This window comes from Engystomops pustulosus, chromosome 1 (assembly GCF_040894005.1).
Source record: "Engystomops pustulosus chromosome 1, aEngPut4.maternal, whole genome shotgun sequence".
Taxonomy (NCBI): domain Eukaryota; kingdom Metazoa; phylum Chordata; class Amphibia; order Anura; family Leptodactylidae; genus Engystomops; species Engystomops pustulosus.
In genome coordinates this window covers 147,725,570-147,739,174 of record NC_092411.1, presented here as the reverse complement: position 1 = coordinate 147,739,174, position 13,605 = coordinate 147,725,570, and the positions used below count along the sequence as shown (strand labels likewise).

Here is a 13,605-nt window from a genome sequence, read left to right as displayed (position 1 = left end):
AAAGGGGGTTGATGTAATTGCTCATACCATATGCTGCCATACTTTTGGATTTTGCTTGAGATCGGTATCGACCTGCCTCCAGCAGACCGTGAATGATCTGTCTAATTGGCAAGCCTTGGAGTCACAGGGTGCGTTCACACGTTGCAGTTAAAACTGCATCGCAATCAGCTTTCAGGTGGTTTTAGGTGCAGTTTTGTCAATTGGACAGGTGAAAGACATGAACTGACATTTGTGGAGCAGGTTTCCCCTTCAAAATCAAATTCACCTATTCAGTTCAAGTCTTTCACCTGTTCAGTTGACAAAACTGCACCTAAAACCACCTCAAAGCTGATTGCGATGCAGTTTTAACTGCAACGTGTGAAGGCACCAAGGCTTTTGTGGGAATGGATTGGCCCTCTCCTCCCTCCATACTGATACATTACAAGAAGGCGAGGCATCTGCACTGCTAGCATTTAAATGCCACAATAGGCTTTGTTAAATGTTTTATGCTCATTATAGCGTGCCATTATGTAAAATATGGGCACTGTATATAAATTAGAGAGGAGGGGGCTTTACAAAGTGTAGCTACAATTTCATAAGGTTTTTCATCAAATTGTGGTATGTGATATCCCCTTTAAAAACAGAGTGATGCCCATATTGTGTTGCTTGCCCTTTTCTTTCCATAGTTATGCCATTTTTCTGTTCTAAGCTACTTGTCAGAAATACTTCTCCGCAGCGTGGGTGGAGACTTACCTTTCCTGTCTCTGCCCTAAAGTGGAAGTAGTTTTAAGCTGCCTACAAATCCCATGAAGTTTTTTGTTCTTATGAAGTAATGTAACAGCAAATCCATTTAAATTCCCACAAGCGAATACACTGAGCACAGCAATGTGTGTACATATACACATGGAGGAGCATGCTACATGTTAGAAGTTGTAGAAACCAGCAGTTGCTGGAGAGGAGTAAATGATACAGCTTCAGTTGAAGAGAGACAAAATGGACCACATTTACTAAAAACAGTGCAAATCGCACTATTGTAGCACACGTTCTGAATGAATCTGGCGCTCCCTGCACTGCCCTGACAGAACGCAACAACTTTTTTTTTTTTTTTTTGGTGCACCTTTAACATAGGTCATGCAACACATTTCTGTCCGAGTTTGCATGATAATTGTGGCGCACGGTCTGACTATACACCGGAACACCCCTTTTAGTGCAGAAATGCGTTCCACAGGGAATAGGGTAGCCGCGACACAAATGAGTCACATGTGAAACAAATGTGTTGTAGACACTTCTTAAATACATCTGCAAGAAGTTTGCATATAAAAGGATGTGCAAAGTCGGCCGCAAAACTGGCGCAGGGGCTTTAGTAAATATGTCCCAATCTGTCCAGAATTAGAGACTAGTATGGAAGGAATGCAGGGAAATGGGGGAGGCCTTCCCATTATTCTTTGCAGGAGACTTCTGCATCCACACAATCAAGGCTCTCCTGCTAGCTATATGAAGATTAGTATTACATGACATTCCCCTCTCCAGGGTAAGAAGCTCTTCCAGCAGTTAAAAATCGGTCTTACAGGCAATCAACACAGCAAGGAGAGACTGCAACTGCAGGGTAAGGCTTACCTGAGGAGGGTAGAAAAGAAATTGCCGGACATAGGTAATGAAATTAACAGGCTTCACTTTAAAAGAGCTATTGATAAGTGGAGAGGGGAAAAAAAATATTGGCATTGCGCTTTAAAGGGTAACTCAATAAAATATACAGTTTCCATTTCAGAAATCTCTTTGGGCAGAATTATTGTTAGTAATTAAACTTTCTAATGATCTTTTTTACACCTTGTTCAGAAACTATGACGCCTTTCCCAACTGTAAGACAGTGTTTGAGATGTTATTTTTACTGTAGGAGCAGTGTTGCAATCAGGCTGGTGAACTGCTTGCTATAGTATATTTTGTTATGTTTGGTTGGATATAAATAAACTAACTACAGATAAAACATCCAAGAGACTTAATAGTGTGCAGTATATTCACTACTGGAATTTATATTTGCACCTAGGCTTAAACAGAAGTTACTCACCTTGCTCTAGTTCACAGTTCCCATAGCACATCACTGAAGTTGATGATATACCGTATATACTTGAGTATAAGCTGAGTATAACGCAGCTTATACTCGAGTATACTGTACTCACCTTTCCGACGCCCCCTGCAGGTCCTCTTCTTGCTTCTGATGCCTCTTCTGGTCCCCTTGCAATGTCGGTGACTCACAAACATTGACGTTGGCAAGCAGCTGAAGTCATTGTGTGTTCCGGCTGTGTGTGAGGAGCCGAAGTTCAGAAGAGGACTCGAAGAGGCATCGGAGCATTTGAAGGTAGAAGAGGACCTGGAGCGGGTGTTAGAAAGGTGAGTGCAATGTTCCTTTTTTTTTATTATTAAAAGCTTTGCATACTCAGGGAGGGGCTGGCCAGCTATATACTACAGGGGCTGGCCGGGGCTATCAGGCGATACACTGGGAGGCAAGAGCTGGAAGGCTATGTACTGGGGGGATATGGGCTAGTCAGCTTTATACTGGCTGGAGGCTGTGACCAATGCATTTCCCACCCTAGGCATATACTCAAGTCAATAGGTTTTCCCAGTTTTGTGTAAAAATGAGGCAACTCTGCTTATACTCCAGTATATAGGGTAGACTTTTCTTATGATTTTGTTTACTGTTGGGGTGGGTCATTGTTCACCTCAGGGAGCAGAGAAACTAGGAACCGAAATGATCCCTCATTATCTAATGTAAGCCTGACTACTTAAATTAGATAATTAATGAAAAAAACAACAATGCTAATATTGCTTTCGTAATTGTGAGTTATTTTAATTACATAATCTTCTCACTATAGAAAACCATTAAAGCTTTTATTAGAAGTCCATATGCCATCAAGAGCCGATTTGCAGTGTGAGATCACTTGTTCCAGTCGCAATGTAGAGTATAGGATCCAAACAACTCCTTTATTGACATCCTTGCTTCCATTTAATAGCCCTTTGCTTCTGAATGTACTAAGAGAGAAAAAAAAAATTCTGGGATCCAATGACAAAAAGAATGCAACTTTTGTGACCAAAACTACCACGTCAGCTCTATGCATTTTGATTTAAGAAAAAAATTCAAGTCATGTTGTAATTTCCTGCAATGTTGGTGGTCAGAACTTTCAGTCTACAGCAGAGGTGCAACCTTTTTCAGTATGAGGGCCGCATTGCCATACCGCTACCCTTCATGGGACAGAGCAAATTCCCCCCAGAAACCACTACTGCATAATTCTGCATTTGTATAATAAGTAAAATAGACCTCAGAGCAGACTACAATGCAGCGCACAAACAAGACAATATTAATGATGGTGGATATTGACTGAACCCATGCAGCAGGTAATTGCTAATAACTGGCTGCACACGGGGGCTCTGGTAGACCCCAGTACTTTGCCCTGCCTCTACAGCCAACTACGTACAAGGATATAACTACTATACTAATGCCCCCTATGTACAAGAATATAACTACTATAATACTGCCCCCTATGTACAAGAATATAACTACTATAATACTGCACCCTATGTACAGGAATATAACTACTATAATACTGCCCCCTATGTACAAGCATTTAAACTACTATAATACCCCTCCAGCCCCCCCCCCCCGTGTACAAGAATATACAGGAATATAACTACTATAAAACTGTTCTCCCCCTCCACAGACCCACAGAGAGCTACCCCCCCCAGGTCTTCCCTCTCTCCTCACTTACTCAGCAACCCCTCCATAAGTCTTACAAAGCAAGCCCCCCCCCAGGTCTTGTCCACAGGATATGGGCTAACTTGTATGTCGCGGAAGAACCCCTTTAACTCCCTCCTGTGCCACAGAAACGTTAACCTGTACCTTAAATTTAATAATCAAGTACCTTAATACAAAAATGTTTCATATAACTGTAAGAAAGCACATAAAAATGTAAATAATTTTCATTATAGAATTTTAAAAAATGTATTTACGGAAAACTTTTACCACGCAGCAGTAAAATATTAAATATCAAGTTTACCTCATTTGTGTCCTCCAGAGAAGTATAGCAATAGGATTCATTCTCTAAGGATCTTATAGTGGAAAGATATAGCTGTTGCGCCATGTCAACAAATGACCGTGTGAGAAACAGCTGCTGTTTTAGCATGTCATTCAGTGCCAGAGCCATTGGATTGTATGTGGTCAAACCTGGTTGAAGGGAAACAATATGTAGGTATATAAATGTTATCTGCACATACCATAAATGTAACTTCCACAGTTTGCAAAAAAAACTAAAAGTTTCAAATGTAAGAAGCAGGGAACATCAAATATTATACCTGGTTACAGGTATACCAAATATATAGGACAGTGATGGCTAACCTATGGCACTGGTGCCAGAGGTGGCACTCAGAGCCCTTTCTGTGGGCACTCAGGCCATCACCAGTGATGACTCCAGGTATCTTCCTGCAGTCCCAGACAGCCCAGGACTTGCTGTGCACAGAAGTATTTTAAAGTGACAGCTCTACCTGGGACTATTTTCTGCTTTATTGGTGTCCTCAGAGTGCTGGTATCAATGAAAACTGTGACAGAGAAGGGAGTATAAATCACAAATAGAATTTCTGTGTTGGCACTTTGCGATAAATAAGCGGGTCTTTGTTGTAGTTTGGGCACACAGTCTCTAAAAGGTTTGCCATCACTGATATAGGATGTAACAAAATGGGTGGGGTAAGATACACATCAGATTGAAAAACTAAAAACATACCGGTCACTTTTTTCCCTCAATCTAGCCAAAGATACTAAACTTTGTCTCCCTCCCCCCACCCCCTGGGGGTGGGGTCAACTTTAAGATCTTAAATGGGAACCCGCATTTTTCTTTATGGCAGATTCGGATTCCCCAGGAAAAATTACATTTCATCTATGATTCAATGGATATCTTTAGAAATACACATCGGATCAAACAAAATATTACAAACATTTCTTAAAAAACCTATCCAATGATAATAAGGCTGACCCTGTATTTCACCCTGGGGTGAATCAAAATTTTTCATATAGAAATGTAAAGGAACAGTGACGTGGACTGTAGTAGTTTTCTGTTCTCATCGGGGTGATGGTATAATACGAGACCCCGCGTCTCACATTAGATAGTTTTCTGAAAAAAAATGTATTCTATTTTGGATCTAATGTGTATTTTTTGAAATATCCCTTTTTTTAACTTTTGTTGCATACATTTTGATTTTTCATCACCAAAATTGAAAAAGACCTAGTCAAATCAATGTTATTTTTCCTAGGGAATCCGAATCTGCAAAAAAAAAAAAAAGAAAAAATAAAAAAATAAAAAATAATTGGCTTCCCATCTAAGATTTTTTTTAAACTTCCCCACCCATCTTGGAATAGGGATAGGATACAAAGTTTGGCATCATTGGATAGGTTTTTTAAAAATATTGGACGTGTGCTTTATATTTTTAGTTTTTCAAAGTGAATTTTTTTTTTTGCAAGATATTCCACTTGACCCTGTATTCCGTCAGCCATAGCTTAAAAAAAAGAGCGAAGAATATAGGGGAGATCTATTAAAAATACTGCAGAAAAGTCACCAAATAAGTTCCCAGTGGCGATTGGTTTAGATTTTGGTTATGTTCCAATTCTGTATCACATACTTATATCTGTATCCTTCATAAACAGAACTGACTATATGTAACCAGCGGTCCTCAGTCAATGAGGACCAAGGTACAACAGAGAAAGTGAACTCAATGGGGCAGATTTACTTAACAGTCCCTGCGCGATGCATGAGGTGCGTTCCCCTACGAGAATGCACAACTGCCAAAAAAGTCGGGAAACCCGACGAAAATGCGGCCGTGTGTCCCTTAGTAAATAAGCCCCATTGGGAAGTGATGTTTTGTGGTTCTAAGAGACCATTCATTGACAGAATGAGGTCTTGTGATCTCCCAAAACTTTCAGGTAGATGCAGGACCCAATAGACAGAAGTCCAAAAGCAATGTGCCTTGGCCACCAGAAGCTCATTTTATAGCGGAATTGTAACTTGTCATAGAACTGAACAGCAAAATGTTTGAGCTGGAGAAAGTCTAGTTAAGTTATTAAAGTCTGCAATGTTTTGTCACATCTAATGTAAGAAGAATGTACCTTCAATTAGATCAGGGCTCAGCATATGACTGACCACTGCCACTGGATTCATAATAGGGGCAGCAGTGTGTTCAATGCTCATACTTGCTGTAAAGAGAAAGACAGCACAGAAATGATATCCAAACAATATAATGCAGGGTTTAAAAATGTATCGCTCACAAAGGGTCACAAATAGCAAGGCTTGACTGAGTGGGTTAAGCAATGGCATACAACGCAGTTTGGATGCATTCACATACAACTGATTTGCTACAACAATTTAGTAAAATAGTTTTGATGCATGTGGATGGAGAAGCATTTCTGCAGTGTACTCAAATAATGAATGGAAGAACCATTATAAAAGCACCTTTAGCCTCACAGATTGTAAAGTCTTGCAAGCAAGACCCTCATTCCTATCATTTCATCTGACCACGCTGTTAAATTATGTATTATTATTTAGTGTACCCCATGATCTGTAAAGCTCTGCAGAATGTGATGGTGCTATATAAAGATGATTATTGAGTTACTGCCACTTTATAGTACATAAAAACAATCTGTTACCGAGCTACAGTTGCTCCCAACTAGGTATGGGAACCACATTGTAGCATTTCAGTCAAAGAAGCGGTTTCAGTGCCATTTTGACCTGAAAAGTCAGCATACTTTAGCAGTGCTATGCATCTTTTTAATTTTGTGATGCATGTATTTTTTTCTTTTTGGTCTCTAATTTGCGGGTTTTTTAAAAAATTTTGAATTTTGCAGCTTTTTAGGCGCTCGTATGGAAGCAAGTATGGTTAAAGATTCATAATTGGGTTAGAATACCCGGGTTGTATCTATGTAGAGACATACTGTAGAAAGCCAAACCTGTAGATTATAGCATACATATTGCAGTTGTCATCAATATGAAAGGATACCTACTACGAGGCCAATGATAAGCAACTCCAGCATCACTGGTCTGAACAGCAATTTCTTTCACTGTAGCTCTCTGTATGTTCCCAGCCATTTGTTTCCTCTGCCTTGCTTTGCTGGAAGTCATGGAAGGATGAGTTGAAGAAAGGATGGATTTTTTTACAGATATGGATTTAGAGTATGAATTGGACTTTGAACTATATTCGGTATCTGTATGCACAGATTTTTCAAAATCTTCTGAATAAACAGAATTAACAGAGGATTCATCTGAAGCATCTGGTATGTAACAGGAAGAGCTACTGTGATCCTTTTGTCGAAAGGTTAACATTTCTGAATCTTTGTTAGTCTCAGTGTGTACATCTACAACAGATTCCTCTTCTGAAATGGATTGCCTTGCTAATGACTTTGCATCCCTTCTAGGAGAGATTCCTATGTCCTCAGCAGAGGAGAGGTGCTTTTTAGTCTTTGTTTTTTCACCTATCGTCTAAGATTGGGGAAAAAGACATCACGATTAAAACAAATGAAATATATCTAAATTTCTGTTCATATTCAATTATACTGTGAAAATTGTTTTCACAGTTTTCGTACAGTTTCAGAACTTGATACAGGTGATTACGAAAGAAAAACATGTCTTGATAAAAATAACTACTGACCTTTTCTTTAGGCTCTTCTGCATCAACTGGTAGTGCCAGATCATCTAAACTTAAGATATTCAGTTTAAAGTCTGAGGAAAAATAATAATGGTAATATATTCTAATAAACCGAAAATAACAATACAAGTAATTGCATCAATCTAGTACAAATATTCTATAGGGTACAGAACTTTTGCAAACACTGATCTAGATTTTACTGCTGAGGCTCATATGTGGCTTGAAATATGCTTGTAGAAGGCCTGTGTGTACGTAGATTGGCGCTGCCACAGGGTAAAAGGACAACATCACAATGCGTTAATATTAAGACATAGGGGCTCATTTACCAAGGGTCCGCAGAGCGCATTTTTGTCAGGTTTCCCGACGATTTCCATTTTGTGCCGCATCGCGCACGGGATTTAACATTTAGAATTGTGTCGCAAGACACGCACTTACAAGCACTGGGAAGAAGAAGGTGAACTCTGGTGGACCTCGGCGCAGCAGCGATGGATGCACGATCTTCATGAATCGCGTCGGACTTCATCCTCGTTGGACCGTCCAAATCGGGGATCGCGACAGGGCCAGGTAAGTAAATTTGCCCCATAATGTTCCACCAAAAATACTTTGCAATGCCTTTCAACTATTCATCATACAATTCATACGTAGAATATTAATTTTATAAACAGCTGTGGGAAAATGAAAGCTGAGCTGTGATTGGTTTCCATGGGCAACTAGAACAGTTCTTCTCTCTGACACTTCTAATAAATCTCCTCCACAATGTTTGAGGAACTAACGGAATGAACATTTTTAAACATACGGTAGTTACTATATAACCAATAAATTTAGAAGACAACTAAACATGGAAGATTACCATTGGAACTTGCACTGCTAAGATCCTCAGATCTGTGGAAGAGTTCATCAAGTGATTTAATGTCACTCCTCTGAGACACAGGGGTACGTCTGCCAAGTCTTGTCCTTGGAGATGGACTGGTCAATGAGCTTCTTAAAGACGGTGAAGGAGACCGAGATCTAAACCGGGTTAAGGAGTGTGTTCTTCTTGGAAACCTTGGACTTCCATAACTAGGAGGTGAAGGTGTTCTTGAAGGTAAGCGAGAAGGAGGTCGACGTGGAGACACAAATCCCATAGCTGAGGGACTGTGACGAAGGTTTCTGCGAGGAGTTGATTTACTTGGAGGTGATGGTGTCCTAGGAGGTTTCTATTGTAAAGTAAATGAAACAGACTGTAGAGAATTTGTAAAATTCAAATTGAAAATATCCAAGACTATAATAGAATGTGGAAATACAAATGTGTGAAAATAAACTCCTAATTGGGTTGTGTGCATTCCCCCCCCTACACCACCAAGTAGGTGTAGAGAGGGGTGATGGGGGCAGTTCCCGGCGGTGGAGTGGACCCGTGTGGGGTGTTCATGCCCCACACCTGCACATTACTTATAGTCTGCACCAGGAATTGGCTGGAGCTTGAAGTTATTTCCAGCATGTGCAGGGAGCAGGGTTAAGAATAAGATAAAATCACCCCCACAATTTAATTTGTAGGCGGTATGTAATTTAAGAGGAAAAGAGGAGCTATTTGATGTATGGTTTTGTAGGAAAAGATTCACTATCAAGATCGTATCAGTGACTGGCAGCATTCTCTGTACACAGCGAAAAATATGGACAACTCCTTAAAACAATTAATGTAGAAAACCACTGAACTCCAATAAGTAATACTGTAATTACGGTATCTATTGCAGTTCAGAGTCATGAGTACATCCACAGCCAACATTTGGGCTCACAATCACTCTAGATTCCTCCAGATCTAGGAGCATGTGAAGGTTCTACAGTATTTTCAGGGTAACAGGTTTCACAATGCAAATAATAAAAGAAATGAAGCTCACCGGGAACTTCCACCATCTCTCATCACTTTCTGAAAATTCTACGGAGCTGCCAACAAGATGAAGCATTTCTTCTTCTTCACTTTCCATAGTTCCTGGCTTACTTTTTATGGTTTGGTTCCCAGTAGCATGCTTGTTGTCCTTTCTTGCTGGCTCTGGTTCCATTATGTTTACTTTCTTTTTTAAAAACCTTTTTTCACGGGTGCTAAATTCACTACTTGATCTATTGGAGAAAGGCCTTTCTTCAGATGTTCGCAAGTCAGAGTCATTCTCAGAAATGTCTATCTCCAATTTTCTGTAAATAACAGGGCATGTTAACATGCTTCACATAATAAAACATATAAATCAACATATACATTACATCAAACCAAAAGAGTTAATGAAGAAAGACCTGTAATAGAATGAATGGTTTAAAAGGAACTGCATTAAGCAAATAGATCTCATTTGATACCTTAATTGATAAATCAAAATGAAGAAATCTTTCTCCAGCACTCAGAAAATATATAAAAAGTTTCTAAATTTGATTCACTAAAAAAAAAAAAAAAAAAAAATCGTGTACATAGGCATGTAAATGGTAATCATGGGTTTAAAGCCATAAAAGTTAGGAACATACGATAGGCAGATCTACATGTTTCAATGTACGCTATTTTTTAATCAATGAAGAAGAGGAATTTTTAATATATTTTATGAGTACCGTAGAAACATTTCTTCTACTGGAATGGAAGGGTCAACATCCAGCACATTATTCCGAGTGAGCAGAACCTTAATCTAAGTTTTATTTTTCTTGTTTTATACCTTAATCGATGTCTGTTCTCAATTTCTGCTAGTTTCTTCAGGGCCGCACTAGTTGGCATCTTTGACTGGACAGGCTGAGGATGGACAGGCATTTTGGCCTCAATTGTAACAGCAGCATTGCTCCTTACATCATTAGTAGATTGTGTTTTCTTCTTTAGAAACCTACTCTGCGCTCCTGCTACCTGCTGAGGACTACCAGCCGCTCTGTACTTTTCACTGTCCTGTTCTTCAGTTGAGAAGTCACTCAGATCAGCAACGGATGGCGGGGAGAGTTTTAGAGCACTTGTCTTCTTGTTAAGTACACGCATATATTCCTGAAAGTACAAGTAATATACATTTACTAAAAAAGACTAAAGAAGAGATTTTGTATTTGCAGGTCTTTAAGTGGGCATGGCCACACCAGAGTTGTTTCAGGCTACTCCACATCCCCAGTAGCATTAGAAATTAATGCATATTGAAGCATTAGTGTGCAGTCACACGTTGCAGTTAAATCTTTGGGGAGGGGGGGGGCTATGGAGCTCTCTACTGCAGGAGGTTGTTTTGCGGACTCAAGAGGGGCCTGGATGCCTTTCTGAAGAGCAAAAATATCACGGGTTATGGGAAAAAAACATTTGTTTTATTCTTAAAGGTTTGGTGCTGCCCGGGATAGGAAATAACTGCTCTATGCTAACAAAATAAAATGGGTTAGCAAAAAATATTTTATATGTATTTATCTCTGACTCATACGGTCTCTCTGTCTCATTTGGTGACCGCTTCTTTCAGTGACTGTCTCTGTATCGGACTGTGACTGTCTCCGACTGTCACTTTGCCTATGGAGAGATTTATCAGAAGTGTCAGGGCAGAAATGCTGTAGTTGCCTATGACAACCAATTACAGCTCAAGTTTAATTTTTTCACAGCTGTTCATAAAATTACAGCTGATCTCTGATTGGTTTCCATGGGCAACTGGAACAATTTTACCTCCCCCTATCTCTGTATCCCTATTCATATTACCTCACACATGAGCTGTCTTATACTTATTGCCTATAGTAACCAATAAAAACTCAGAGCTCATGTTAATGACCTGTGACAGAACAGAAGCCAATCAAGGCTCAGCTTCTAACTGCAGTAGCAGCAGTCAATGGCTCCTGTAGATGGTGATTAATAAGTGTATTTTGGAAAGCGCAGGGGTGAAAAATTTATCTCAAAACCGAGTCTATGACATTCCCCGGTCACAGGGAGCGGCTGTGCAAAATTTGGTGATTGTAAAAGCAACGATGCATATGATACATTTAGTGGACACTGACACAGATGTTTTGGAAAAAAATTATCTAATCATTTAAAACAAAAATGATCCATTTCTATGCAGAAATTTCGGGGGAGGGTGGGGGGAATAAATAAAACTCTGTTCTATTTGTAAGCTAACATCATATAAGAATAAACAGACTTTTAAAAAAATGATGAAAACAAAGTTGAGATATTAGGAAATATTAGTAGACATGGCTTAAAGGGAAGCTACCATCAGAAGTAGACCTGATGGTACATTCCTCCTGCCAGCCTCTGCCCTTATCTGTAAATTAATAATCCTGGGACCTAAGCTAAATTGTTAAAAACTTTATTTTAGTAATATGTAAATTAACTGCAGAGGCTACTGGGGCCTGTACTAGCCTGGCACTGGGAACCAAGGGCCAAGGGCCATGTCCCAGTAGCCTCTGCTGTTAATTTACATATTACTAAAATAAAGTTTTTAACAAGTTGGGTTAGGTTCCAGGATAATTAAATTCCCTTTAAGCCATATTCACAAGTGTCAGATTTCATAAAGAAAGGGGAAATAACAAAAAAGGAAAAAAAATTCAAAACAAACCTGTAGTTCATCTGTTACATCTTTAGGTTTTACAGGAACTCTCTGACCCGCAAGCTGAGCTTGTGCCCGCGCCAGGGCTGAACTTCTCACACCACTCCTGGCCATGTTGTCCTGCTAAACAAAAATTACTTTTTTTGATTTTCCTTTAATGTAGCAGAACCACATGCGTGATGTTGTAGTCAGTACTTAACTAACATTACATGGGTGAGATTTATCTAAGGCTACTTAGCCCGGGCGAGCACATGGCAGTGCGCTGGAGAGGAGAAGGTGTGAGCACTTCTCAACCATCCCATCTCCATAGCGATGCACGGCGCCTGGTCAAAAACACTGTTCCCCACAATCCCTTTATCCCCCCCCAAAAAATCGAGTTCAAAGTGGAGTGATGTGGGGTGACTTACTGGCCTGAGGCTCCCTATCATATCCAGGAGAGCCACCTCCTGTAAGTGAGCGAAGCCCTATGATCCAGTTCACTAAGAAGAGCCGGAATTCCCATCACTAATGGTAGGTTTTGCTCCAGATTCTATATCTCTGTAGAATACTTTAAGCTTTGCATTTCTACAGAGTCATGTAGCATACAGTGCTGCATTATTTTCAGATGATCACTCTCACCACATTCAGTATCTAGGGAGCTGGGGTGCCATCAATTACTACCAATGACGTGAGATTCAGCAGTCTAATACACTCACTAATACATCAATGGTTTCATAAGGCATCAGCTGAATTCCAGTACATGGTACTGATGGCTGGGGGTAATGCCCGATCTTACCCTCCTGATCAGCCATGTACAGACATAACTTGGCAGGCATTATACAGTGGCGTCTCATGCAGTTACTTGCCCGGATAACCCCATCGCTATTGTTCCACATGTAATACCTAGGCCCCTCAGCCACCAGTGATAGGTTTTGCTATGCCCCTCTGTATACTGCTTTTTGCTTGCCGTATGAAGGAGCCTGTGTATCTCCTCAGATGCTCATCCTCACCACGTTCAGTATACAGGGAGCTCCACCGTCTCACACCAGATGCAGCAGCAGCATTATCTGACTGAAATCCCTCGCCAACCGCCCCCAGCGCGACGCCATGATTGTGGCTACCATAGCAACCCCAAATGGGGCAGTCTGCTTCTTCAAGCTATTTCCTTATTGTAGGAAGGGCCTCCGATGACGTCATGACCACGTGACCAGGCTCTTATGTGGGAGGAGCAACCCAAGAGTTTACACAGGAAGCCTGCAGGTACCAGAGAGAGGTGGCTGAGGCGGCAAGGTAAAAATAACAGCTGTGTGACATGGAGGAGATGTGGGGGTGCAGGCTGTGTGACATGGAGGAGATGTGAGGGTGCAGGCTGTGTGACATGGAGGAGATGTGGGGGTGCAGGCTGTGTGACATGGAGGAGATGTGGGGGTGCAGGCTGTGTGTGACATGGAGCGGATGTGGGGGTGCAGGC

General features: G+C 40.6%; 1 protein-coding gene across 3 annotated transcripts; it reads right to left on the bottom strand.

The window, feature by feature from the left end:
- Positions 1–2,803: 2,803 nt before the first annotated feature.
- On the bottom strand, positions 2,804–13,321 carry C1H19orf44 (chromosome 1 C19orf44 homolog). 3 transcript variants are annotated; one of them, XM_072156444.1, is made up of 10 exons: positions 13,145–13,321; positions 12,165–12,278; positions 10,323–10,636; positions 9,531–9,822; positions 8,507–8,852; positions 7,660–7,730; positions 7,016–7,490; positions 6,125–6,211; positions 4,029–4,195; positions 2,804–3,006 (listed from the first exon to the last, which is right to left on the bottom strand). In XM_072156444.1, exons 2-10 carry the CDS (start codon positions 12,267–12,269, stop codon positions 2,959–2,961), a joined length of 1,905 nt encoding a protein of 634 aa, XP_072012545.1. In that variant the 5' UTR covers positions 12,270–12,278; positions 13,145–13,321; the 3' UTR covers positions 2,804–2,958. The 3 variants fall into 3 exon arrangements, with proteins under 3 accessions (XP_072012545.1, XP_072012555.1, XP_072012563.1); XM_072156454.1 differs by having other exon boundaries at positions 12,165–12,275; XM_072156462.1 differs by lacking the exon at positions 6,125–6,211 and having other exon boundaries at positions 13,256–13,273.
- Between the last annotated feature and the right edge of the window lie 284 nt (positions 13,322–13,605).

Excerpts from the sequence above, each read along its gene's own strand:
- C1H19orf44 (XM_072156444.1), bottom strand. The coding sequence starts at position 12,269 with ATGGCCAGGAGTGGTGTGAGAAGTTCAGCCCTGGCGCGGGCACAAGCT. Across the intron at positions 8,853-9,530 it reads AGAGATGGTGGAAGTTCCCG|AAACCTCCTAGGACACCATC; the intron begins GTGAGCTTCATT and ends ACTTTACAATAG. Across the intron at positions 4,196-6,124 it reads GAGCCCTGATCTAATTGAAG|GTTTGACCACATACAATCCA; the intron begins GTACATTCTTCT and ends CCCTTCAACCAG.